The sequence below is a fragment of the Myotis nattereri genome (assembly GCF_964212035.1).
Source record: "Myotis nattereri genome assembly, chromosome: 3".
NCBI classification, from domain to species: domain Eukaryota; kingdom Metazoa; phylum Chordata; class Mammalia; order Chiroptera; family Vespertilionidae; genus Myotis; species Myotis nattereri.
Genome location: NC_138077.1, coordinates 210,296,818 through 210,321,845, shown reverse-complemented (window position 1 = coordinate 210,321,845; position 25,028 = coordinate 210,296,818). Strand labels below are relative to the sequence as shown.

Here is a 25,028-nt window from a genome sequence, read left to right as displayed (position 1 = left end):
CCCTCATTTTATTTTGCTTACAGATTACTTTGCTTTCTCTGAGCTTATTTCAATTGGTAAGGAATCCAATGCTAGACAACTGAAAAAAACTGGTCTGAGATAAAACATTTACCAAAAATAATCCATTAAAGGAGACAAAACATAAGGATAATCAAGGACAGTACACATTCTGCAAACTATAAGCTGTGTGTAGCAGGTATTAGTATTCTTTGGAGTCAGTCTTGTGGACCAAGCACCACCCTGACACTCAGAACAGGGTCTTGTCTCCTAGCTGACCTTGACGGATGCTGGAAATCTCTCTAGAGCAGTGGTTCTCAACCTTGTGGCCCTTTAAATACAGTTCCTCATGTGATGACCCAACCATACAATTATTTTTGTTGCTACTTCATAACTGTAATGTTGCTACTGTTATGAATCATAATGTAAATATCTGATATGCAGGATGGTCTTAGGCGACCCCTGTGAAAGGGTCGTTCGACTGCCAAAGGGGTTGCGACCCACAGGTTGAGAACCGCTGCTCTACAGGAAGTTCTGGCTACTCACCTTGATGGAGACGGTGCGGCCTGGGCTGTTGTCATGCATAAAGACCCGTAGCATGTGTGGGATCAGCTGGGGCAGATACAGCTTAAATTCACCCCCAAGAGCTACCACAATCTGCTCAATAAGAAGAATGATCGTGCTCTGGATTGAAGTGTTCATGACCCAGAATTCCTACAAAGAGGCGAGAGCGGAGCAAAGTCAGGTTTCCCTCTGCTGAGGTATGAACCAAGGAACTGAGATGGCCAAAAGGAGCAATAACACTGACACGGTCCGCCCCAAGATAAACCCTTTCCCTCTCCTCTCCCTGGGCCTCCCTGTATTCTGTCACAGTGACGGTGAACAAATTAAAACTGCATTTCTCTGAATGCACAAGGCTACTTGTGCTCTTCTGTGCTTTGCTCATGCTGCTCTTTACCTAGAATCCCACCTCTTAGCTGAGCAAGGGTTGAGCACCTCTTTCTAGACCTGACTCAAGCCTCCCTTCTATGAAGGCTTTCCTACTCTCCTTCCGTTACCCATGTTGGGTCCCTTTGCCCTCCTCTTTTCTAGCACCTGTAATAATTCTCATTGCAACTCTTCCTCTGCTAGACTGTAAGCTAGTTAAGGGCAAGAACCCCTTTGGTCCACCCATCTCCCCAGAATCTGGTAGAGCACATGGCATATTCCAGCCAAACACACCTTTACAGACAAACAAACGACTAAGTATACGTCACCTGGAGCTCTCAAGGAGTCCAGGGTGGATTCTTTACTTTGGGTATCACCTGGTCTCTCCCAAAGGGCTATTCCACTGTAACAACGTGTCCTGCCCTTTCTGAATTTAGACTTTGTTGGTTATCATCTGACAACTGTCCAATATCATTTTCAGGCCTGGATAGTGGCACAAAAGAAGCACTTTTCACCTGGCTGATGTAGCTCAATGGTTGAGCATCCACCCAGGGAACAAGAGGCCGCCAGTTCGATTCCTGGTCAGGGTACATGCCTGGGTTGCAGGCTTGGTCCCATGGGGGGTGTGCAGGAGGCAGCTGATTGATGATGATGCTCTCATCAATGTTTCTGTTTCTCTATCTCCCTCCCTCCCTCCCTCCCTCTCTCTAAAAAATCAATAAAAACATCCTTTAAAATAAAAAAAGCACTTTCTATACCCATATAATTACACTAGAGGCCCGGTGCATGAATTTGTGCACATTGAAAGAAAATTAGAAGGTGGCCAGTGGGGCGGGACTGGGTGAGATGGGCCGGACAATGCCCTGGAGCCAACCACCCGCGGTCCCTCCCTGGCTGGCCGTACCTGGGGTGGCATCGGCCGCACCTGGGGTGGCACTGAGGCTCAAAGGGCGTCTGCAGAGTGAGCAGGGTCTCTCTGGCAAGTGAGGTCCCTTGGCCTGGCCTGTGGGGATCGGGTCGAAACCGGCTCTGACATCCCCCAAGGGGTCCCAGATTGTGAGAGGGCGGCTCTTGGGTGACGCACCCGCAGGCTCTCCTCTCTGGTTCCGGGTGCATCACCTGAGAATTGCAGCTGCAAAGTCACCACAGCTCGGCAGCTCCTGTGTTGAGCATCTGCCTCCTGGTAGTGACTGCACGTCATAGCTACTGGTCGGAAGGTCACTTATGTTTTTACATATGTAGATTCTATAAAAGTTACTAAAATAAAAATTTGGTCAACTGGCCACAGATTCTGCCTCAGCAGTGCGAGGCAAATTGGTCCAAGTCTCTGACTCCAGGAAAAGCAGTCACTTAAAGTCAACTAAAAAAGACAGCGGCCTCCTGCCTTCTTTGGAACCTCCACAGGAGACCTGATAACAGAAATCATGATGGCAACACATGCCTATTAACACTCTTGGGCCCCCAAATAATTCAGAGTAGAAATCAATAAAAACAAAGGATAACCTCTCAAGAGAAAGACTTTACATAGAAGCATAAGGTACTTAAATTTTTTTAAAAAGTATAGTAGTTTAGGAAGTAAAAACCATACTAAAAGATGCTGGTAAAACGTTCTTTCTCTCTGCTTGGAGCGAGAAGTAATCTCTTTGGAAAAGCTATTTTTTCTCTAGATAAGAAAGCTTTGCCGAAGAAACACCACAGATCTTATGGTCTCCACCGTTTTTCTGATGCTCATTCACTTGCACTACACTCTGCCTTCTTTAGAGAAAGCTCCCCTACCTCCCCGCTGTATTCTCTCGGCTCCTCACAGGGGTTGCTCTACTCAAAGAAGCCAGGCAGCCTGCCCAGGGATGTGGGCTGGATCAGTGTTCACAAAGTCTGCTCTCTTCCTGGGCTCAGGGGAGCTCATTAAAACACCAGGATCAACAGCCAACAAAGGAGCCCTGTTGCACCTTCTCTATCTTGGAAGAAATAAAGGCTGTATTTTTCAGGTGTGAGGCTCTCTGACTCAAATCCTTATGTTTTGGTCATTAGTATTTTTGGGGATAAGTCACAGATCACTTCAGCTTCAAACACAAGTACACTGCCTCTCCCCGCCCCTCCCCCAGGACCGTCCGCCAGGCTCTTTAGCATTCTGCCTGACTCTTCCATGTAGAGCTGCTGTGGCAGCAGCCAGGGAACAGAGCGGCTTTAATTATTCACACGTGGAGGAGTTTTCAGTTCTGAGACCCAGTTTCGGGAAGTTCCATTTTTGAAGCCAGCCACTTTGATTTCAGTCCTGCTGCTTCTTCCAAGCTAACTACAAAGGGCTGGTATGGAAGAAAAGAAATCAATGGAAGGATTGTCTTCTAATTCTTTGAGGACACAGTCATCTCTGCAAGCAACCTTCCCAACAGAACATTTAAATTATATAGAACAGCAGGAAGCAGGCCTCACACTCAAATAGAAAATCGCTACTGCCATCAATGGGGAGTCCTGCACCTGCTGAAAGCACGTTATAAAACCTGGGACGTGAGCCTTTCTGCATGTGCCACTGCAGTCAGAGGCAGCATTTATGCCTTTGAAGGCAGCAGGGGAAGCAGCACCTTCTTCCTTGGTGCCTGACAGGAGTCCATCATACTCAAGAGCACAGGAGACCCAGTCCCCAGAGCTCTCCGGCCCCTGGTTTTATGGGCAGTTAGAAAGAGGGTTTCATGGGCACAGTAAAGCACTGTTGTGATATTAAGTGAAATTGCTTTGTTGTGTGTGAGGCAAAGAACTCAAGAGCGTATTTCTGGCAGAACAACTGCCTCAGGATTCCTCTGCAGACTTCACACCGGTTCTCTTGTACCTGGGAGCCTGCAGCAATAACCCTCTGACCCCTTTCCTAAGTCAGTGGGACACCTTCCTCCAGCTTATACTTGGGTTGTAAGAGTTCTACCAGGACCCATGGAAGAATGTCCACCTTATCCAAACCTGCTCCGAGTTCACAGACCCAACACTGATGAGCAGACCAAGGCATTAATTTCTACTCACTCTCATGAGGGTGACTATTTCATCCATATAAGGTCTGATGTGGCTCTTCACAAAGGACACCAACATCCCCAGCTGCTGGAACAGAAACTGAAACAGAGAAGAGGTCAGCACATTGGCACCAGGAAGGACGCAGAACTCCCGGGCTCACCTTAAGTCCATGTGAATGAATAAGGACAACAATGGAATCAGTTTCCACACATTCTATCTACTAAGTTCAAAGTTTTAAAACATTTGGTGGTGATAGTAGCAGGGGCTAGAAATAACCGTCAATGGCTTCATGCATCAGGCACACCAGTTCCTGCAGAGCAGGAGCTTTGGGGCCAGACTGACTAGTGTGAACCATTCTAGCACCTATTAGCTTTGTGAACTTCATTTCACTTCTCTGCGCCCAGCCTTCATTTCCTCCTTCAGAGGAAAAATGGAGATAATAGTCTTTGTCTCACAGGCTTGCTGCAAGAGTTAAATGGGATAATATCTGGAAAGCACAAGAACAGGAACATGAATACTGCTAAGTACTCAATGAATGTCAGCAATCACTGAAGAATTTCTTAAGTCACCAGACTCCAAAGTCAACAAAAAACTTTAATCAACTATAAATGTACCTTTTGTTTATTCAACTCTAATTCACTACCAATTACTTTCTAAAAATAAATACAGCTATCTAATACAATTATGGGCACTGAAATGCATTTTCAGTAATTAACTCAATTAATTAGGTCTTAATTATTAAGTTAACTGTCTCTAAGAAATTAAAACAGCAAGCAAATTGGGGAAGGGATGGGATAAAGAAATTCTATTTAGGTTGATACCTTGCAACTGTAAGTAAAAATGCCATCCACTAAATAAAGTTGGGAATAAGGAGGACTTAGGGAAGGGAAACCCCAAGTACTTTCCAGGTAAAAGAGGTCTTCAGGGTGTAGTTTTTATTTTGTTATGATCTTCAATATTAAGTAAATCACATTCTAAACGCCCTTCCCCCAAAGATTTTTATCCCCAAAGTATTTTTATAGCTCTCTTGTGTCTTTGCTGCCCTCCATTATCAAGAATAATTTAGTGCCCTAACCGGTTTGATTCAGTGGATAGAGCGTCGGCCTGCGGACTCAAGGGTCCCGGATTCGATTCTGGTGAAGGGCATGTACCTTGGTTGCGTGCATTTCCCCAGTGGGGGATGTGCAGGAGGCGGCTGATCGATGTTTCTCTCTCATCGATGTTTCTAGCTCTCTGTCCCTCTCCCTTCCTCTCTGTAAGAAATCAATAAAATATATATTTTTTAAAAAAGAAAGAAAGAAAGAATAATTTAGTAATGAACATACATATTTTCACTCTTACAATCTGAAACCTGGCTAAGTTGGGGATAAATAAAGTACTTTAAATAGTGAGTAACAAAATTACAGAACTCATTAACTGAAGAGGTGAGATTGACAGGACATACAGGATTGGGCTCAAAGCAAATTTAGCTGTTTCTAATGACAGGGACACCACTGGATTCTAAGGTGGTTAGAACTGGTCACTGCACGGCACAGGTTTAACTCAGTAGAGCTATCCCTACCTATTTCCTGGCCACCTCCTCACAGAATCACTGCTGACAGTTTGGTGAAATGGTTCCTATAAAAGTACATTACAGACATCAAGGAACATGAGCCGCTAAGTATATGGTTCTTTAGTTAAATTTTTGTTATACAAAACCTGAAAGAAGATAGAAAATCTACTCTGGAGGAAAAACAGGAAGAGGAGAGGCATCAGGTTCAAGAGCCAGCAGAGTGCATTATTAGGCAGCTTAGGAACAGACAGACCTTCCATTCAGGTGTGGCTTAGAGCAGGGAGGAGCAAGGGTTGAAGTTTTAGCTACTTACTTCCCGGATGGCCCCATCACAGACCCGAATGACATTCAGGAATGTGGGCATGACCTGGGGCAGGAACTGCACACACTTGAGCCCCAGGGACTTGAAGATGAAGGTGATGGCCTGGACAACCATGGTGTGGTGGTGCGAGAGGGACTGGTCTCGGAAGATCCGCATCAGGGCCACCATGGACACGGCTGGGTAGAATTCGTCCAGAGGCAGGTTTCCCATGTTGACCAGCATTTCACTGGTGCTGTAGTCAGCTAGGACAGGACAACGAGAATCATGAGCTGTACATGACACGACTGACTTCAGGCACAGCATGGTTTGGTTAACAACAATAAAAAAACCTCCTGACCGCCATGAGCATTCATATCCTTCTCCCTTGGTCCAACACCATTGGAAATACACGATATAGTAAGAACCAGTGGATAGATCCTCAGCATCAAGGACTAAACAGTTTTTGGCTTTCCTATTACCTAAACCACTAGAGCCTAAAACAGTACATGATGGGTTTTTCTTTAAATTGCGTCTTACCAGTACAATTCACAACTTTGTAGCTGAAACCATCTATAAAAATAATTACTCTCCCAAATGAAAATAAAGGGAATTAAATTAGGCAAACATCTGTTCAGCAGTTGCTTGGTCCCCATGGCAATTGAGACAAGTGAGTGGCAAATACTACCTGACCTGAACAAGGATTTCAAAGACTTGGGATGGGTGGTTTATGGTACAGTAAGGACAGGGTAAGACTGGATGATTGGCATTGCTGAGTAAGGGGAACACATGGAGGGACATGGCTCAGGCTCTGCTCTTGACAGGGTAACATCACAGGTACACTTCTATAATATGGAAGAACAAATTGGAAGCAACATGATCCCATCCATAGAACTTAGGAACAAATTATTTTATTTTGGGTAAAAAACATTTTTCTGGATAGTGGGAGAGTCATTGGTGAACTTCCACACTTGGAAATAAGCCTGCCGTGATGAACAATGGGTATGATTAGAAAATTCTCACCCTAGCCCGTTTGGCTCAGTGGATAGAGCGTCAGCCTGCGGACTAAAGAGTCCCAGGTTTGATTCCAGTCAAGGGCACATGCCTGGGTTGCAGGCTCAATTCCCAGTAGGGGACGTGCAGGAGGCAGCCAATCAATAATTCTCTCTCATCATTGATGTTTCTATCTCTTCCTTCCTCTCTAAATTCAATAAAAATTATTATTTTTTTAAATTCTCCTGCATCCCCACACCCTATCCAAGCTCTTAGGCCAGTGATGGCAAACCTTTTGAGCTCGGCATGTCAGCATTTTGAAAAACCCTAACTTAACTCTGGTGCCGTGTCACACATAGAAATTTTTTGATATTTGCAACCATAGTAAAACAAAGACTTATATTTTTGATATTTATTTTATATATTTAAATGCCATTTAACAAAGAAAAATCAACCAAAAAAATGAGTTCGCGCATCACCTCTGACACGCGTGTCATAGGTTCGCCATCACTGTCTTAGGCAATATGTCCACAGGCAAAGAGGCTCTAGGGCCAGACCACTTGATGGACAGAAGAGCCCTGGAATCTGATTGCTACTCGTGTTCCCAGGCTCCTGAGCCTTGCCTCAGATTTTCCTATCAATTAAAATTCTACCCTCTTCCTCCTTGGGTGCCATGGGAATAGAAAACAATAGAAAATAGAGAAGCACTAACAAAGCATAAGATGTGAACAGAAATGTTGGGGTGGTATTTTACATCTCTCTCATCGGCCCCAAGAATGTGAGTACAGACTTAGCCTGTTGAACCTTGACAAAGAACCTGGATAGATATGAGGACTCCGGAGCACTGGGAAGCAGCATTCCTGATAAGATTCAAGAGGAAAACTACTGACTTTTCATTCAAAGTTGCAAAGCAAGTCAATATGCTCTAATTTCATAGTTATCCAGCTCTTTCTAAACATAGCTGGCAAGGGCTCTGCGAGGTAAACACTTGGCAAGTCTCTCATGGGTCCCCTCAACTTACAGGAATCCTGACTTGATTTGGATTCTGACAGGCTGACAGCAGAAGCGTCCCGGGACTGGTCGATCATGCCAATGTTCACTTTGTGCTTGTAGGGATCCAAGGCCCCCAAAAGCCCTAACACCCGAATGGCCTGGGTGGGGAAGGGGAAGGAAAAAGAAAACATTCATCAAAACATCTGATTACAACAGCTCTCAGGGGCATTCTTCTCATGTTCCATGATATCCAATTCATACCCAGTGACCAGCTACATGAACAGAATGGAGAGGGACAGGAAGTCTAATCAACATTGTCAGAGCATGTGAAGGCCACAAACTTTCGTGTCTCTCTCTCCGTTTTCCCAGCACAGGCTTTGAAGGTGAGACTTCAAAGTAGTCTCTACCTCTACCCCTACCTCTCTCCGCGTGCCCTGGTTCTGCTCCGTCTTTAGGAAATTCAGCAGCACCTCCAGCAGAGTGGGGTACTTCCTGTAGGGCTCCACCACATAGCCGGTGCTGGCCACCAACTGGCCCAGGGTCCACAGGGCCACCTGGACAGACAAAAGCGCACATGGTGAGTGGAGCCAATAGGAATCTCCAGTAAAGACACTACGCATGAACAGAAATCCTGAGAGTTGGGACATAAAAACAAGGCTATAAACCTTTATAACAATCACTAAATCAAAAAGAAAACAGTCCCACCTTTCCCAAAGGAAATCCATAGCCCTTACATAGCCTCACTGAATAATAGAAGTCTGACTCAAAAGGACATTAAAACTGCTTTTTTTAAAAAAAAAATCACATATATATTTTATTGATTTTTTACAGAGAGGAAGGGAGAGGGATAGAGAGCTAGAAACATCGATGAGAGAGAGAAACATCGATCAGCTGCCTCCTGCACACCCCCCCACTGGGGATGTGCCTGCAACCAAGGTACATGCCCTTGACCGGAATCGAACCTGGGACCTTTCAGTCCGAAGGCCGACGCTCTATCCACTGAGCCAAACCGGTTAGGGCTAAAACTGCTCTTAATTTTAGTCTAGTCACCTAATGACCTCAATGACTAACAGGAAGCCAAGCTGGGGAGGGCGGGCTAAAGCTCTGCTGGCATCCACAGCCCAAGGCCAAGGCTTTCTTTCTCCCTTTAGGGGCTGGGCCCTGACAGATGAGTTGCATTTTCTTTTGTCTAGAGGAAATGGCACTGGTCAGCCATGATCCTTGCTGAAAGTGACTCCTAGCCGGGATGACAGCTAATTCTGGCTCCAAGTCTTTCTTCCCTTTTCTCATTCAGCAAATATTCCAGAGTACATATCATGTGCTAGATGCTAGCTGGAGACACTGAGGTGACTGTGAGAGACAACGCCCTGGCCTCATGGAATCTGTCCTTCTGTCCTGCCGTCAGGATTCAGTGATACTCACCTGCCTTTTGGCCAACAGAGAGGAGTCCTGGAGCATGTCCATGATGATAATAAAAAGTTCATCAACCCATTTCCTCATTTCTAGGCCACTAACCTACAACATGAAAAAGAGGGAGTGGATAAAATTAGAACTTGTGACATTAAGAAGTATTTTGACTTCCTCGGAGGTGAAATAGTATTCTTTCTATCCAATGGAAAAGGCAGTTGTCTCCTTACCTGAGCCAACTCTCCTATTGTAGCCAAGACATTATTGATCACACCTGGGTTTGGATCAGGGTCTGGATCCTTCAGTTTCAAAATTAAAGCCTATGGAAACAAAGTATGAGAAACTGAATGCAGGTTAGTCTACGAGAAACCTTTCTTTTATAAAAGCAAACTTCACACAGAGACCATCTCAGTCATGGGTAAATTACTGCCAGGTTTATGAAGCCAGGATTTCTCTGGAAAGTGGATTTTTTAAAAAAATATATTTTACTGATTTTTTACAGAGAGGAAGGGAGAGGGACAGAGAGTTAGAAACATCAATGAGAGAGAAACATTGATCGGCTGCCTCCTGCACACCCCCTGGGGATGTGCCCGCAACCAAGGTATATGCCCTTGACCGGAATCGAACCTGGGATCTTTCAGTCCACAGTCCGATGCTCTATCCCAGCCGTGGGCAAACAACGGCCCGCGGGCCGGATCCGGCCCGTTTGAAATGAATAAAACTATTGAAAAAAAAGACCGTACCCTTTTAGGTAATGATGTTTACTTTGAATTTATATTAGTTCACACAAACACTCCATCCATGCTTTTGTTCCGGCCCTCCGGTCCAGTTTAAGAACCCATTGTGGCCCTCGAGTCAAAAAGTTTGCCCACCCCTGCTCTATCCACTGAGCCAAACCGGTTAGGGCTGGAAAATGGATTTTCAAACTTTTCTCCATACTGCGCACAAGTTTGACACATGACAGAGCTGGGAAGTGCCATGATTTAAAAACTTTTCCATGCTTCCTCTAAATTATATCGGTGTGATCATCTGTCCTGATTCACATAAGTTATGAAAGGCAGCACATGGCTCTAACATGTTCAAATTTGAATGTTGTTTCAGATTTTAAAGCTCATTTTTTTTTTGTTATTTTGGGGGAGCCGTTTTATGCTGCAAACCACCTACTTCTTTCCAAGCACACATTTGAGGATGTGCTGGAAGCATATCTCTTATAAGGGGACCCTTCTGCTGCAATCTGTGAGATTCGTGGGATTCTTTAACTGAGGGTGCTTGATGTGGCCTTTGTCCCTGGGACCAAAGAAATTGTCCAGTTTGTTCATCATCCCATTGAGCACTGGAACAGTCTCATCACCCCAAATGAGCAGGCGTAAGACACCCCAGAGCAAGTGCCAGTCTGTCTGTCATGAGTTACCTTCAGAATAGGCTCCATGTAAGGGCGGATGAGTCGGGGAGCGTTGGAGACTAGGTGGCCCAGCATGCGGGCACTCTGCTCTTTGATTCTTCCAATACCGCTGTGCTCCAGCTCTGTCAAAATCTGCAGGGAAGAAAGGCTCACTGCAGCAGAGGAAATTGCAGAGAGGAACTGCGTGCCAAAGGGAAAGTGTGGACAGGAGAAGGAACCAGAACTCCACTGTGGATGAGGTAGCTGCCTGATACTCTATACGTAAAGGACATTTTTGCAGCTCAGTCGTGGAGACAGCAGCGACTGAAAGACACACTGTTTGAAATCAGCCCCATATCCCCATCACACCACCCAAGGTCCCACAGTCCTCTCCAGAGCACAGCTTTTAACAGTGCAGCACAGTCACAAAAGACTGAGAAGGGAGAGCTGTGAACAGTGTTTTGCAGAAATGAGGAATGAAGGAAGGGCTCTCTGCTAGAAAAAATCTTTGTCCAGACAGCAAATTACTAAGAGTGCCTATAAATAATGACAAAGGAATCAGAGAATAGTCAGAACAGCTATGATGTTGAGAGAAATACCGATATTCAGTAGTGGCTTCAGGCACATCTAGGTAAACCCAAATAGTTAGGGATTATAGCAGTAGAATCAATCTCCAAGGACCTTAATGAACAGAGATAACATGATTGTACTGACATCCTTCAAGCACTAGCAAGTCACACATTATGCTCATGGTGACACAGACATTAAGAACTTTTTCGGGGGCTCTTTCCCCCTCCCCACGTGGGAGTCTGTGCTGTGAGAATCTTTCCCTTTCCCCACGTGGGAGTCTGTACTTGATCTTAATAAATTTCCACCTTTGCTATAAAAAGAACCACACCTTTTTTTTCTATATATTTTATTGATTTTTTTTTACAGAGAGGAAGGGAGAGAGATAGTTAGAAACATAGATGAGAGAGAAATATTGATCAGCTGCCTCCTGCACATCTCCCACTGGGGATGTGCCCGCAACCCAGGCACACGCCCCCAACCGGAATCAAACCTGGGACCCTTCAGTCCACAGGCCAACGCTCTATCTACTGAGCCAAACCGGTTTCGGCACATATTTTATTTATTTTTTACAGAGAGGAAGGGAGAGGGATAGAGAGTTAGAAACATCGATGAGAGAGAAACATCAATCAGCTGCCTCCTGCATACCTCCCACTGGGGATGTGCCCGCAACCAAGGTACATGCCCTTGACTGGAATCGAACCTGGGACCTTTCAGTCCGTAGGCCGACGCTCTATCCACTGAGCCAAACCAAGTCAGGGGTAGAACTTTTTAAAAATATATTTTTTAATTGCATTCAAAGAAGGGAGAGGGAGAGAGAGAAGGAAACATCAATGATGAGAGAGAACCACTGATCAGCTGCCTCCTGCACACCCCACAATGGGGATTGAGCCTGCAACCCAGGCATGTGCCTTGAATGGAAATTGAACCCGTGACCTCCTGGTTCAGAGGTCAACGCTCAACCACTGAGCCATGCCGGCCGGGCTAAGAACTTATTATAGACAGACTTCTGAAGAGTTGAAGTTGCCAGAGGAAATCTCTGAAAAGTGAGGAAAGTGAAAAAACAAAGCTCAGGCTAACTCTGCTACCCAGAGGAGGAGTCCACAACGTGGTGTTATATTTTGTCTTGGTTACTGACTTAAGATTAATCCTGACTTTCTGGATCCTCTTAGCAGCCTGTTTTTCCTGTCACAGCAGACAGCAGCGAGAGAGGATGGAGTGGAATATTAAGAACAGACCCACAATAGCAAGGAGAGATGGCTGACTGGGAAGAAATGAATACCAGTGAGGGGAGCACGACTCTCTGGGGCAGCACCCCAGCCAAATCAAAGTACCACAAACTCACCTCTAGAGCTAGAGAGCATCACTGCACCTTAATCACAATACCCAATGCCCACCTCGATGACCAAGGCAGCAAGAAAAGGGTGAAGCACGGTTAGATAATGTCCCTATCAAGGCATGAAAATGTGCACATCATCTCGGAAAAATCTGCATCTTCAAAACAAGAACGATTACTTAAACTTTGGAGTTTCGGAGGCTAAGTCCAGTCCTGATATGCACACTCACTGGTGCTTCAGGCTCCCCAGTACCAGCACCGTGAGGCGGCCTGGTAGTTTACTGGAGGCTCCCAGAGGACGCACGCCCCACCTGGCCTGCTCCCTGCTTCCAGCACCCAGCACACATGGAACACATAGGTGCTCAAAAGGTCTGTTAACTGAATTAACACACTGCTGTTCTCACTAAGAGATATTTCTACATTAAGCTTATTTAGCATGATTTGAACTACAGGCTCAACAATGATTTCTTTTCCTTCCCAAAACCTTAAGTATTTTTAAAAGACAAAACAGCAGGTATTCCTAACACAGGCCTAGCCAGCAGTTAAATAAGTAAACTATTAGGCTAAAAACAGAAGTGCCACTGTAAAATCTTCTAATTTATTGAATGACGATATAATTTATGGTCACTTTAATTATGACAAATTGTGAATAAATAACATTTCTCTAGGGTAAAAATTATATATAAATGATTTTCTTTGTTTAAGTTCTTTATATGTTATGAAAAGTGTTTATTTCAAAAGAAACTATGGGGGAGAGTTACGAAGCAGAGGGTGAGGCGGGGACAGGGCAGAAATGGGGGCACAGGGAAGGTCTGGGTGAGCCACACTGAGACCCAGAAAAGGTGGGTGGAAGTAACTGGAGGCAGGAAGGACTGAACCACACATCACTCACAGGAGGCCAGAAAACTTACTTGGGTAGGTCAAGACAGGTTTTAGCCAGAATAGAAAATCCTACTGGCTCTACCAGCAATGTCAATTTGGATTTACCGCAGGCTCTAGTCCAAGCAGCTTAGTTTGGCATCTCACACTGTTTAAGAATGAAAGCCAGGGACCACAGACCAGGAGCAATAACTATGAGAAACAATGTTGGAACCTCATATTTGGCCTCTGTGCTTGACCTAGCATCAGCAAGAAAAGCAGGAGCCTGGAAGGATAGAGAGGTGCTGGGAAGACCATCTGCAGGGAAGAGCACCAAGAAATAGAATCGCTGGTGACTTGCCAGGAAAAAGCTGTGTGAGAGGTTAGTCTGGACTAAGAGGCACACTGGAGTTATACTAACAAGAGAGTTATTGAGGTGATAAACACTAGAATTGCCAATTATAAAGCCAGGGAAACGTGGACCTTAGAGCCAAATGTGGCTTTTACCAAGCATCTCAATCCTGTCTTTAAATTCTCTTTCTCCCAACAGCTGTCATGAGAAAAGTCCTCTCCCAGCGCCTCTAGCTTTGACTGTCATATCATTACCTGGATGAGCATCTTGCGCAGGAAAGGCATGACGAAGGCTGGGTTCATGCTACTGAGCCGGCCGACTGTGCAGATGGCCAGCTCCCGGATCTCAAACACCTGGTCATTCAGGGCCACAAACAGGGCCTGCAAATTCTCTGCCTGGGCCAGGTGTGCATCAAAGCGCTCATCCAGGGAGGCCAAGACACAGTAGCGAATGTCAGGGTCTGCAAGAACAAGTGAGCCTTTGAACACCTCTTCAATGAGCTCATCCTTCCAGCCCTTCCCCAGTGTTCCCTCCACTGCCATCAGCCTCGTGAGAGGATTCCAGATACCCTTCTCTCATCTAACCTGTCGTTCCTTTCTCTATTCACAGGAACAAAGAGAATAGAATTAAAGACAGGTTATCTTACAACAATAGGATGGAGCAGCCAAACCCAACACCTTGGCAGAGAAAGAGCTGAGCGTCATGAGGCTGAAGGTCCCTGGAGAGGCCATGCCATGAAACTGCCCCAAACCCCTCAACTTCCCGCGACTGCTTCTGTCTAATCAACTTTACCGGGATCTGTTATCCCAACCACGAGCAGCTTGCTGAGCACGTCCGCCACCACTTGCACTGCAGTCTGGCTAACCACGTGTGCGTGGCCGCTGATGAGGTGGACAGAGGGCGTGAGCAGGCGGGAGCAGGTGCGGGCGGCTTCCATGCGGATCTCCTTGTGCTCACTGTTCAGGAAATGATCCGCACAGTGGCGGACAAACTGGGTCAGGGAGTGTCCTGGATATAAAGCAGAGAGAAAACAGAACAATCACTGCTGCTTCAGACAACAGGTCTGCAACTTGCTAGCTGCGTTTTCCACTCTGTGGCTACTAATTCAATTTTCAACAAGATATTGATCAGTAAGACACTGACCCAGAACTCTTCCTAACAATGAGCTTTCAATCATTAGAAAGGCAGACGGGAGGCGGAGGAGCTGGGAGACAGAAAAAAGGCATTCTCCCATCCTAACTGTCTTTTATTCTCTTCAGAGAATAAATCATTTTGTTTTATTCTGGCCCAACCTCAGAGAGTAAAACAATTCTTGATCAAATTTACCTTGTCTGTTTTAGTTCTTGATTTAAATACCAAAAAGAGAGTCTGTTGTAGGCTGGGTTGAAATATAGCTACTTTCTATTCATTACAAAGAAACTGTCCTGGATGTTAATCAACGTGATGAGGAACTGCAATGGGAAAACAGATGGCTGTCCGTATTCAGACGGCATGCCATTCAGGCTTTTGGTACTTGTTTGTTTCCCTATAGGCTTGACTAAGACCGCCTACACGATCTTAAATTTCAAAAAGTGCCCATTTTTCTCTCCTGACCTAAATCTCTCTAGGGAATTAGTGGGGTTTACCTGCAGCTTAGAATTCCAAACTGAACTACACAGCATAGCGCTCTCGGAAATCACACAGCCACAGGAATACAAACACATGCTCACACATGTTAAAGCATTAAGTACCATCTTAGCTACCCGGAGGTGGGGCCTAGGGGATCCATCTCTGACTTTTCCATCTCTGAAGCATTAGTTCCTTAGACCAAAGCACACTTTTCCTGAAACACCATCTGCCCCAAAACGCAGTATGGGACAAAGAAACAAGCAGTAGGAATTAACAATATACAGAAAGACTCTAGGAAAGATGAGCTGCTACAGAGACAGCTCCCCTGTCTCCAAGGCCTCTAGCAAGATCCAGGAATTCTAGACACCCTCATTTCTTTCTCAAGGTTCCCAGCATCGCTCACTATCTTCGCAAGATCTATTGCAATTTCTTACCTTCAAATTCAAAGCTGCCAAGAGTTCGAAGGGCAAGAGTAATGCTGCCCACATCACTGGCCTCAGGGAGGGTTGTGAGGCCAGGGGAAGCCAGCTGATGGGCCAGGCCCTTGGGCATGCCTGGGTGCCGGAGGGGCTTGTGCATGAGGACCAGGGATAGCATCTTCAGTAGCCCATCTTGGATGTCCTTCTTTAGCTGTGGAATCTGACGGCTCAGGTCGTAGAGCACAGCTGTGAGGGCGGGGCTGAGAGGGAGGACACCAGTCATCCATGGGCTGCATACAGGACATTCAGTCTGTTCTTGGGAAGAAACAATCCTCCTTGTCCAGCAAGGGGATCGTGCCCCTTCACTCTTGGTCTTTAAAGTATATAGAAAACTACAGAATAAGTGTTCTGAACTCTCTAGGCCTGGTCAGATTTCAAAACAATGCGTTTCTGGTTTTTGCCACGAGAGAACTTGCTGAATATAATTCGACCACTGTAGAAGACCAAGTCTCAATAAACAACATGGGAGTCAGATTGAGAGCATTGTCCTTATTTTATAGATCAGGGGTGGGGAATGTCCGGCCTGTGGGCCATATAAGGCATGAGAAATCCTTCGGGCTGGCCCTGCCAAGGCATTAGGGGTGAGTTAATTAAATATCTGACCAAATATAGCAGGCTAATTTTTAAGTTGATAATTTTGTATGGCCCAAGAATGATGCTATAAACTATCCAAATGATCCCTGGGAGAAAAAGGTTCCCCACCCGTTATAGATGAAGAGAACTGGTGTAGAGAGCTTAAGCTATTTTCCCAATAAACATATAAACGATAGCTGCAAACATGAATTGGGCACTTCTTATATGCAAGGCACTGTGCTAAGAGTGGCTACTTCATGAACGCTTTCACTTAATCCTCCCAATCCCAGACAGCAGGAATTGCTACTATACCCACATTTCAGGTGAGAAAATTGAGGCTCAGAGAAGTAAAGTAACTGAGGATCACATAGCTGGCTAGTGACGAAGCTAGGATTTGAAACTAGCCTACGTGTTTAGCGAGAACTATCCTACCTATCCAACTTAGTGTGCAAACCATCATGCCTTGCTCTTTCAATAGTCACAATCCTGTGGCTCATGCCTTTACCAGAGACAGGGAACGCCGAGGTTTCTGACACCCACCTCAGTCCCACCGCCAGCATAGGCTCCAGCAGCTCCTTGATATCCTGCTGGATGCCTGGCCCCATTGCCCGAGCCAGCATGCTGATGCAGGTAAACACTGTGGCATCCACCTGCATTGCCTTCTGTCTCCTGCAGAGAACCAGGGAGGGGCTAGTTTAGACACAACATCATTCTGTGAGGCCCCACCTCAAAACTGTTGGGGCAAGGAGGGCCAGTTACCCAGGCAGGGTCACCACACGTGCAGGTTATCTACTGCACAATTCTAGGGGGCCCATCACACAGTCACTGCAGATCTGTCCATAGCATTTACAACAATCCAGCAGACGGCAGTACTGGTAAAGGTCGTGAGGAAGGGGCCCCTTTCCCCAGTTCACACAAATGGCACCATGTGGTTTAGTGTGGTGCTGGCCAACGTACCTATTTAGGAAGCAAACTGAACAATGTGTACATTAGGGACCATAAGTGCAGGGCACAGCCATTCTACGGAAAGAAATTCTTCTCCCTATTAATTGGCCAGAACAATCCTTGCTACTAATACAGGAAAATATAAAGACACAATTCTAATGAACACTGACACCCCCTCCCCCGCCACCCCCAGACTGAGAGAAGTCACCCTGGCCTATCCATCTTGGTGGTGCTAATGGTTGTTTTCATGCTTGATTCATTGGAAAGTTTCAAGAGATGGAATAACTCATCCAACTAAGTTCTAGTCTAGGAGTCTCTCTTTAGGTCTTACATCACATTAAGACCTTTGAAAGCCAGAGAAAAGGGCAAAACCAGGTGATTCACAGTGAGTAATAATATTGAAAACAGCACTGGCATCTAATATCCTCACAGGGTACTCAATCAACCTAAAAATATCAATGCCATTTCATTGGGAAAAGGTTGGCGCTCAACTGAGGAAGGCTGTTCTTTGTATGATTTTGCTATGACATGGAGGTTAAGGAGGTAGAGAACGGACTTAAGCTCCATGGAGATGGATGGTGCATCCTTCCTCTCCCAACTAGGGTGGCAGGGGAAATCAAAACAGAGATGCTTACTTATGGGCAAAGTCCTTAGGGGGCAAGGCTGCTCGGATGATGTCCAGCACACGAGGTAAGTAGATCTTGAACTCAGACCTCACTGCCACAGAAAGGAGCCCCAGGGCTTGGAAGGCTGCTGTCCGCTCCTTCTCCTTCTTGACACAGCTTAGGACATGGTTCATGGTATCCTGGAGGTACTGGGTATCTGGGCATAGAAAAGACAAAGTGTATGGCTCGAGGTCAGGGTTGGTCTATATGTCAAAGGCCAGAGTTCCCATAAATCACTTAGATTTAAGAATAAATTAAAAATGTCTGTTAGAAAGATGGTAAGAATTTAGAGGATGTACTAAATAACCAAAGACTTATGCTTGATAATCACTCTCCAAATACATCTTTTGTAAATACTAAAAATATAAATTTTTTTCTTAATTAGAAAAACCCACAAAACTTATCAGGTCTCCAAAACAATATCACATAATTGTTCCATTAGCGTTATATTTTGAGGAAAAGATTACATCCTCCTTTTTAAGGAATATATGTTACATCTTGTTTAAAAACAAAGAGAGGACCACCTAAACTATTTTATATTGTATTGAAGACTTAAAGTAATATTAAATACTATTTGCAATAAATAGGCCATTCCATTTAGGTTAGGCCTAGAAATCACTGCCATTACCTAGAGCAGTGGTTCTCAACCTTCCTAATGCCGCGACCCTTTAATACAGTTCCTCATGTTGTGGTGACCCCCAATTTCATTGTTACAAATTGAACATAATTAAAGCATAGTGATTAATCACAAAAACAATATGTAATTATATATGTGTTTTCTGATGGTCTTAGGCGACCCCTGTGAAAGGGTCATTCAACCCCCAAAGGGGTCGCGACCCACAGGTTGAGAACCGCTGACCTAGAGATTCCTGTTACAGTTATATTTAACAGAACAAGATTGAGTCTGTAATTTGGGAATCTACATGTGTGTTTTCATTAAGTTTACATTAGCCAATGTGCATGGGTAGGTGATTCTTGGGCAATTTAAGTTAAAGTATTATTACTCCTGTGAAGGCTGGAATTTCTTGATTCTTGCCTCTTCTTATGTTTCTTCTGTTCCATTTAATTGGCACCAGAAGCACATAACAGCAGAGAGGGAAGGACCACACATCCATTAGAAAGTTAGGGGTGTCGAGGGCTTCTGAACCACCGTCAGGAGACAGTGCATTAGACTCCCAAACGGCACGTACACATCACTATATTTATTCTAACAAGACACATCTTCTCCCACAGCTCTTGTGAGCAAATGACATCAAAGCATGCTGGGGCTTGAAAACGGCCACAGTGACACGACCCTACCACCAGAGTGCGTCATCAAGGAAAACCAGGCCTTTGCAAAGGGGAACAGCAGTTCAGCAGGAAACGGACCTAACTCAAGAGAAGTTCCTTTTCTAGATTTAGCACCCTAAGAGATTAGGAATCTGACTTCGTTAGAGATTCCAACCCAATCAATCTTAGGGTATTTTTGATGTTCAGAAAGCTGACATCATCAGGAAATTCGAGCAATGACTTCTAAACTACAAACTTTAAATAGGCAGCACTTTCCTGATGAGACATGTACTTTGGAGGCTGCCCAGATGAATTTCAATGGCATATTTTAGTATATTATTTAATAAAACAACAAAAACCCACTTCAAAAGAATAACCCAGGGGCCCTCTGAGCCTTTGGAACATACTAGGGGGACTGCTTCCACACCATGCCAGACTTTCATCAAATTTGGCCTAGTTATTCGGGTTTTCTTTTGAACCACAGACTTTCAACCCAAGATCATTTACAGCTCTACTGAACTGGGGCATGTCTGGTCATTAAAAAGAAAAAAGCTGCTGGTATCAAGTGGGAAGAATGGAAAGCTGAAAAAATAGGGGTGATTTTCATAATATCATTTCTCTCTGGTTCATTGATTTTATGTGGCTAATTGTCTTGTTCTTACACAACGCAGTTCTGTTCTCGCACAAAGCACATTTAACAGCTCAACAGCTCTGTATTTCTCCTGCTTGCATCTGGGCCGGGTGGTGTGAAATGAGTCTGTGCTAGGGAATGGCATCTGCCGAGGGTCAGGCTGGCCTTCCACTTACACTCCTGGCTCTTACTTGGTTCTGAATGCTTCAGTGTGCACCACAATGAAGTACAAGGACATGTCCCAGATGGGGCCTCTACACTCAGCACATACAGAGGTGAAACAGGACATAAATATGAGCAGGCAACTGGAGCATACTGTAATTGTCACCTTTACCTAATTTCTAAAATGGATTTGAAGTACCTAGAGGCAGCAGTAATAGTTTCCATTTTGGAGGGCTTACTCTGGGCCAGGCACTTAGAGCAGGTGCTCAGGCATTACTGCAGTTCACCTTGTGATGCAGGGATTGCTGTTTTAATGTTACTGTCCAAAACCTCAGCTACAGACAGAGGCAGGAATCACCCCAGGTCTGACGCACAAGCCTTTGCACAGCTGGGGCTATCATGGAAGAGGCATGGAATATTTCTAGCTGGAGTAATCCAGGAAGGCCTCGGGGAAGCCAGTATCTGCGTTGGGCCACCTTCAGGAGCCAGGAATTCACTTCCCGCTGACAAAGGGTGGAGTATGAGAACCCACAGTCTATTATCCACGAAACCTGCCTCTGGGACACCCAGCCCTTTCTTCCCATGAGTGGAGAGGCATCCCAGTGACCTCCAGAGGCAGAAGCAGGACAGTCGCCCAGTCCTCCCTGCCCCACCGAGTATCTAAAATGCAACTCCCTTCCTTGGTCTCTTTTTAGTCCATTCATGACCTTGTTGTTGGCTTCCATACCGGAGAGCTTGCTTGGCTCTAGAACTGCCTCTGTGCCCACACGCTCTGCTGCCTCAGACGTCTATAGAAAACCTGAATGAATACGACTGAAATTGGATAGGAGACAAAGGAACCAGAGACTAGCCTCTAGTTGGCATTGCTTCAAATGAGAAGCAGACATAACTTTTTGGAATCACTTCTCTGTTTAATTACCCTTCAGTGGGTAATGACGTCTTCCGCAGACATCCTCACCTGTGAAGGCAGAAGGTCGGAAGGCGGCCAAGCGGGGTAACAAATTAAGGATTGTCATTTGAATCAGCGAGTTCTTGCTATTCCTGCATTTCAGCACCCACTGGCACACCTGAGAGAGGAAGGGTAGAGGGTTGGCGAAGGAAAGGGAGGTGTGGAGCTCGGAAGGAGGGAGCGGGCCTCCTGCCACCTACCTGATCAAATTTCTCCTCCATCAAGTCTCTACAACACCGGCTCTCCACCAGAGTGGACTTAGCTGGGCTGGGGGAAGCCCCAAATCCCATGAGGCTTTGGTGAGAGCTGTACCCCAGCAGTCCCACCAAGGCGTTTGACGGCTGGGGCTGTACAGCCTGGAAACTGGTGAAGGGGGTAATGTGACGAGGTTTCGTTCCGAAGCCCATGAGATCTTTGCAGTACTTGTCATGTACCAACTGCTGCTGTGTTATTTCTTCCATTTCTTCTCTCAGGCGCTGTACATGTAGAGGGAAAAACACCACCTTTACTTACAAGTAGCATTTGCCCAGGCACTGTGAGCCTACAGAGCAGCACATGTGCCCGACCCTAAAAGAAACTAGCTCCAAAGTGGACGGTGGCCACTCTTCAACTTTAGGATGAAGGTTTCCCCAGAACCCTACAGGAGGCCACCTACTGGGGTAACAAATTAGAACAAAATTTTGTTCTAATTTAGGTAAAAGAGCACCACCTACTGAACAATAAAGAAGCAGTAGGATGCGACAGCCAAGGACTCGCCCTCCCCCCACCCCAAGCTGGTTTGGGAAAGTTGATTTGCAAATTGCTTTGCTTACAGACCCAAGTCACAGCAAGGAAGTCTCTTGCTAAGGTGAGGAGCAGCCCCACTCCAGCATCCTGTTAAGGCCAGTCTGCTCTCTTGCTTCTGGCCGGAAACCCAGGTAGAAACAACTTAGGCAAATCATTCTCTAAGAACCCTAGGAATTCCATAGGAGGTGTGCAATATACTGGCTGGCACAGAACTCACATCTATTTCCTGTTCAAAGGGCTGCTTAGCAATTCACCCTCCAACAGTCCAAAATGAGGATATAAAACAATTTTCTAAACTTCCAAACTTTTCTCAACACAGATTCCACCACTACCCCCCTCGCCAAATCTTGTCTCCTATTCCTGCCAAGGTCATCAATGACTCTTATGCTGCTAAATCTGAAGGCCAGTTCTCAGGCCTCTACTTACGTGACTTGTCTGCAGCATTTGATCCAACTTACTATTTCCTCCTCCCTGAAACTCTTTCTTCACTTGGCTTCTTGGACCTAGAGCTTTCCCGCATGGTTGCTCCTCATTTCTTGACCTCGGGTTCTCAGACGCTATCTCTTCTCCAATGCTAGCTGAAGCTACCATCTTGAGATGCCCTCCACCTTGTAGCCACTCTAACCTGCCCCTCCCATCTCCATCTTCCCCCTCAGTAAATGGGAACTCCAGTTTCCCAGGCCAAACATCCCAAATTCGGAACCCAGCCACCCCTGGTACTCCTACAGCTGCCACTATGGTCCAGGCCACAAAGGCCCCTGCTAAGACTGCTGCAGTTCTCTCCGAACTAGATTCCTGGCTTCAACCCTTGCCCCTTCAATAAGCCATTTTCAACACAGTGGCCAGAGCGATCCTTTTGAAACATGAGTCAAATGCCACTCCACTGCTTAAAACCATTAATAGCTTCCCACTTCACATACAAAGTCTACAGCGTGGCTTCTGAGACCTTATGTGATGTGCCCCCACCCTGCCCCAGGCATTCCTCTGACCTCTCTCCCACCTCCTCCCTTCTCCCGCTCTGCTCAGCCACAATGGTGACCCTGCCGCTTCCCAAACAGAGCGGCCTACTCCTGTCTCCTCAGGCCTTTGTGCCTGCAGAATCAGCTGCCTAGACTGCTCTTCCCCAGGTACTTGTCTGCCTTTTTTTCTCACCTCTCCCATGACTGTGCTCAAACATCACCATATTTTAAAAGATAATCCTTAATCCATGCGAGCATCCCTATTCCCTTTCCCGGCCCTACTTTTCTCCATAGCATTCACTGCTGTAAGATACACTGTACAGATTTACTTATTTGTGCATTGTCTGTCTCCCCCTGCTAGGATGAAATGTTTTATTCATGCTGCATTATTCTAGCTTATAATACATGATGTAGCTTGCCCATAGTATTAGGAAATTACAATACCTTACATCTGGATAGTTCTTGGGAATTTACAAAGTACCACGATAAGAGCATTTCGTTTAAATCTGTGAGTTAGGAAATACTGTCCAGTGTTACTAGGAGGACACAAAGGTCCCAGAGCTGTCGGGGCCACCGTGGAAAGCACCACGTCATACATGGCTGGGCAAACCTCTGAGGGCTACCATTTAAGGAATTCCCACTATGCATCAAGAAACCTCCCAGGAACTCAATGAGGTGAGTAAAATCCCTGTGAAAAGTGAGGAAAATGAGACTAAAGGAGGTAAAGTAATTGGTTTACTGCCTGTTTCCCTTCTCCGTGAGGACAAGGGCCTTGCTTTGTCTGGCTCAGGGTGTCAGGGAGAAGCCTGGACTCCCCTGACACGGCTTCTCACCTCTCCCTCCATGCTGCTGATTCGGACCAGCTCGTTGAGGATCAGCAAAGCTCCATGGATCCGATCATCCCGATTCATGCCCTTCTCCTTGGCCAAGGTCTCATCAAACCCTTTCTCTGCTTCTTCAAACGTGTGCTATGTGGAGAGAGAGAATGCCTTAATTACCCAACGTCCAAAATTAGAGGACACAGGCAGACCCCATCTATACGGTGGTTTGGAGGGGTTAGCATGCCTGCCCAGTGCCTTGTACCAGTAACATCGATAATACTAACTCACCAAGCTCTCGCCTTTAATTTAGCTTCAACTCTCCCAATACCACAAGGCAGATACCATTACAGCCCTACTTTAATAAATAAAAAATAGAGGCTCAACGAAATTACGTGACTTGTCCCAGGTCACATAGAAAAGCCAAAACTAGAACCCAGGACTCCAACCCCACGTTCAGGGCTCTTTGTTGTACAGGCTCCTTAGTAAGTTCTCTGTCAACAGCAATCAGCACAGGGCTCAACGTTCTAGAGGAGAGAGAGCTGGCACTTTCTAAATTAGTATTAACCGTATTTCATCGATTCTGAGTCACCCTTTTTCTCCTATTTTAAGGTATCTGAAAAGAGATACCTTATCATTGTTGACAAGAAGGCACTGAGTCAGTTTAATTGGCATCATATTTTCAGTCTTAGTGGTACATGAAATAATGGTATGCTACCCATGAATCAGCTTTACTGAAATAATAAAATAACTATTGATTTACTAGTACACTGAGCTTAAAAAAATCATGAGACCAAAACAAACTTGCTGTGTGGCAAGGGGCCTGTTGCTGCCCGAGGCCCGGTGATACTCTTGGTGCATGTGCTTTGCTAGCGGCTGGAACGGAACCATCGCCTCACCCTGTACCACTGAGGCTTCTGCATCTCCTTTGGCTCCCGCTGGGTGGTGAGAATCAGACAGGCACGAAGGGCGGCTACAGCTCCTTCACGGATGGCCTGCTTGGGGTCCCACACCGCCACGAAAATGTTGTCAAAGAAGGGCTGCACTTGCTGGAAGAAGAAGGTGGGGACGCTGATGGCCAGCTCACGGAGAACCAGGACCTAGGAGAAAAAGGCACACTGAGAACTGTCATCTGTATCACCGAACTTTTTTTAATGTTTTTTTTAAAGTTGATTTCAGAGAGGGAGTGGGAGGAGATAGAAACATCAGTGAGAATCATTGATCAGCTGCCTCCTGCTCATCGCCTACTAGGGATTGAGCCCAAAACCCATGCATGTGCCCTGACCGGGAATTGAACCATGACCCCCTGGTTCATAAGTCAATGCTCAACCACTGAGCCACACCAGCCAAGCTGTATCACACAGTTTTGTTCTCTCAGGAATATAGCTTCTGGCTTCCTAGAACCTATGTACATCAGAAAAAGAGCAGACCTGGGAATTCTGGGGCTCTAGGAAGGAAAGGAAAACTGCTCAAACATCCGTGTTCATTATCCTGGAGTGTTCACACACGATGCTGGTAATGTT

General features: G+C 45.7%; 1 protein-coding gene across 1 annotated transcript in view; it reads right to left on the bottom strand.

Moving 5' to 3' along the window:
- The window catches only part of MTOR (mechanistic target of rapamycin kinase), a 115,885-nt gene that overhangs the window by 85,741 nt on the left and 5,116 nt on the right, over positions 1-25,028 (bottom strand). Inside the window, exons 6-22 of the mRNA XM_081086496.1 lie at positions 24,405-24,605; positions 23,521-23,655; positions 21,143-21,418; positions 20,952-21,060; positions 17,902-18,088; positions 16,862-16,990; positions 15,704-15,948; positions 14,454-14,669; positions 13,916-14,121; positions 10,579-10,701; positions 9,398-9,487; positions 9,183-9,275; positions 8,180-8,314; positions 7,789-7,918; positions 5,790-6,040; positions 3,937-4,023; positions 544-711 (exon numbers count right to left, since the gene is read on the bottom strand). Of these exons, the coding sequence (XP_080942622.1) occupies positions 544-711; positions 3,937-4,023; positions 5,790-6,040; positions 7,789-7,918; positions 8,180-8,314; positions 9,183-9,275; positions 9,398-9,487; positions 10,579-10,701; positions 13,916-14,121; positions 14,454-14,669; positions 15,704-15,948; positions 16,862-16,990; positions 17,902-18,088; positions 20,952-21,060; positions 21,143-21,418; positions 23,521-23,655; positions 24,405-24,605 (2,781 nt within the window). The remainder of the gene's footprint in view (positions 1-543; positions 712-3,936; positions 4,024-5,789; positions 6,041-7,788; positions 7,919-8,179; positions 8,315-9,182; positions 9,276-9,397; positions 9,488-10,578; positions 10,702-13,915; positions 14,122-14,453; positions 14,670-15,703; positions 15,949-16,861; positions 16,991-17,901; positions 18,089-20,951; positions 21,061-21,142; positions 21,419-23,520; positions 23,656-24,404; positions 24,606-25,028) is intronic.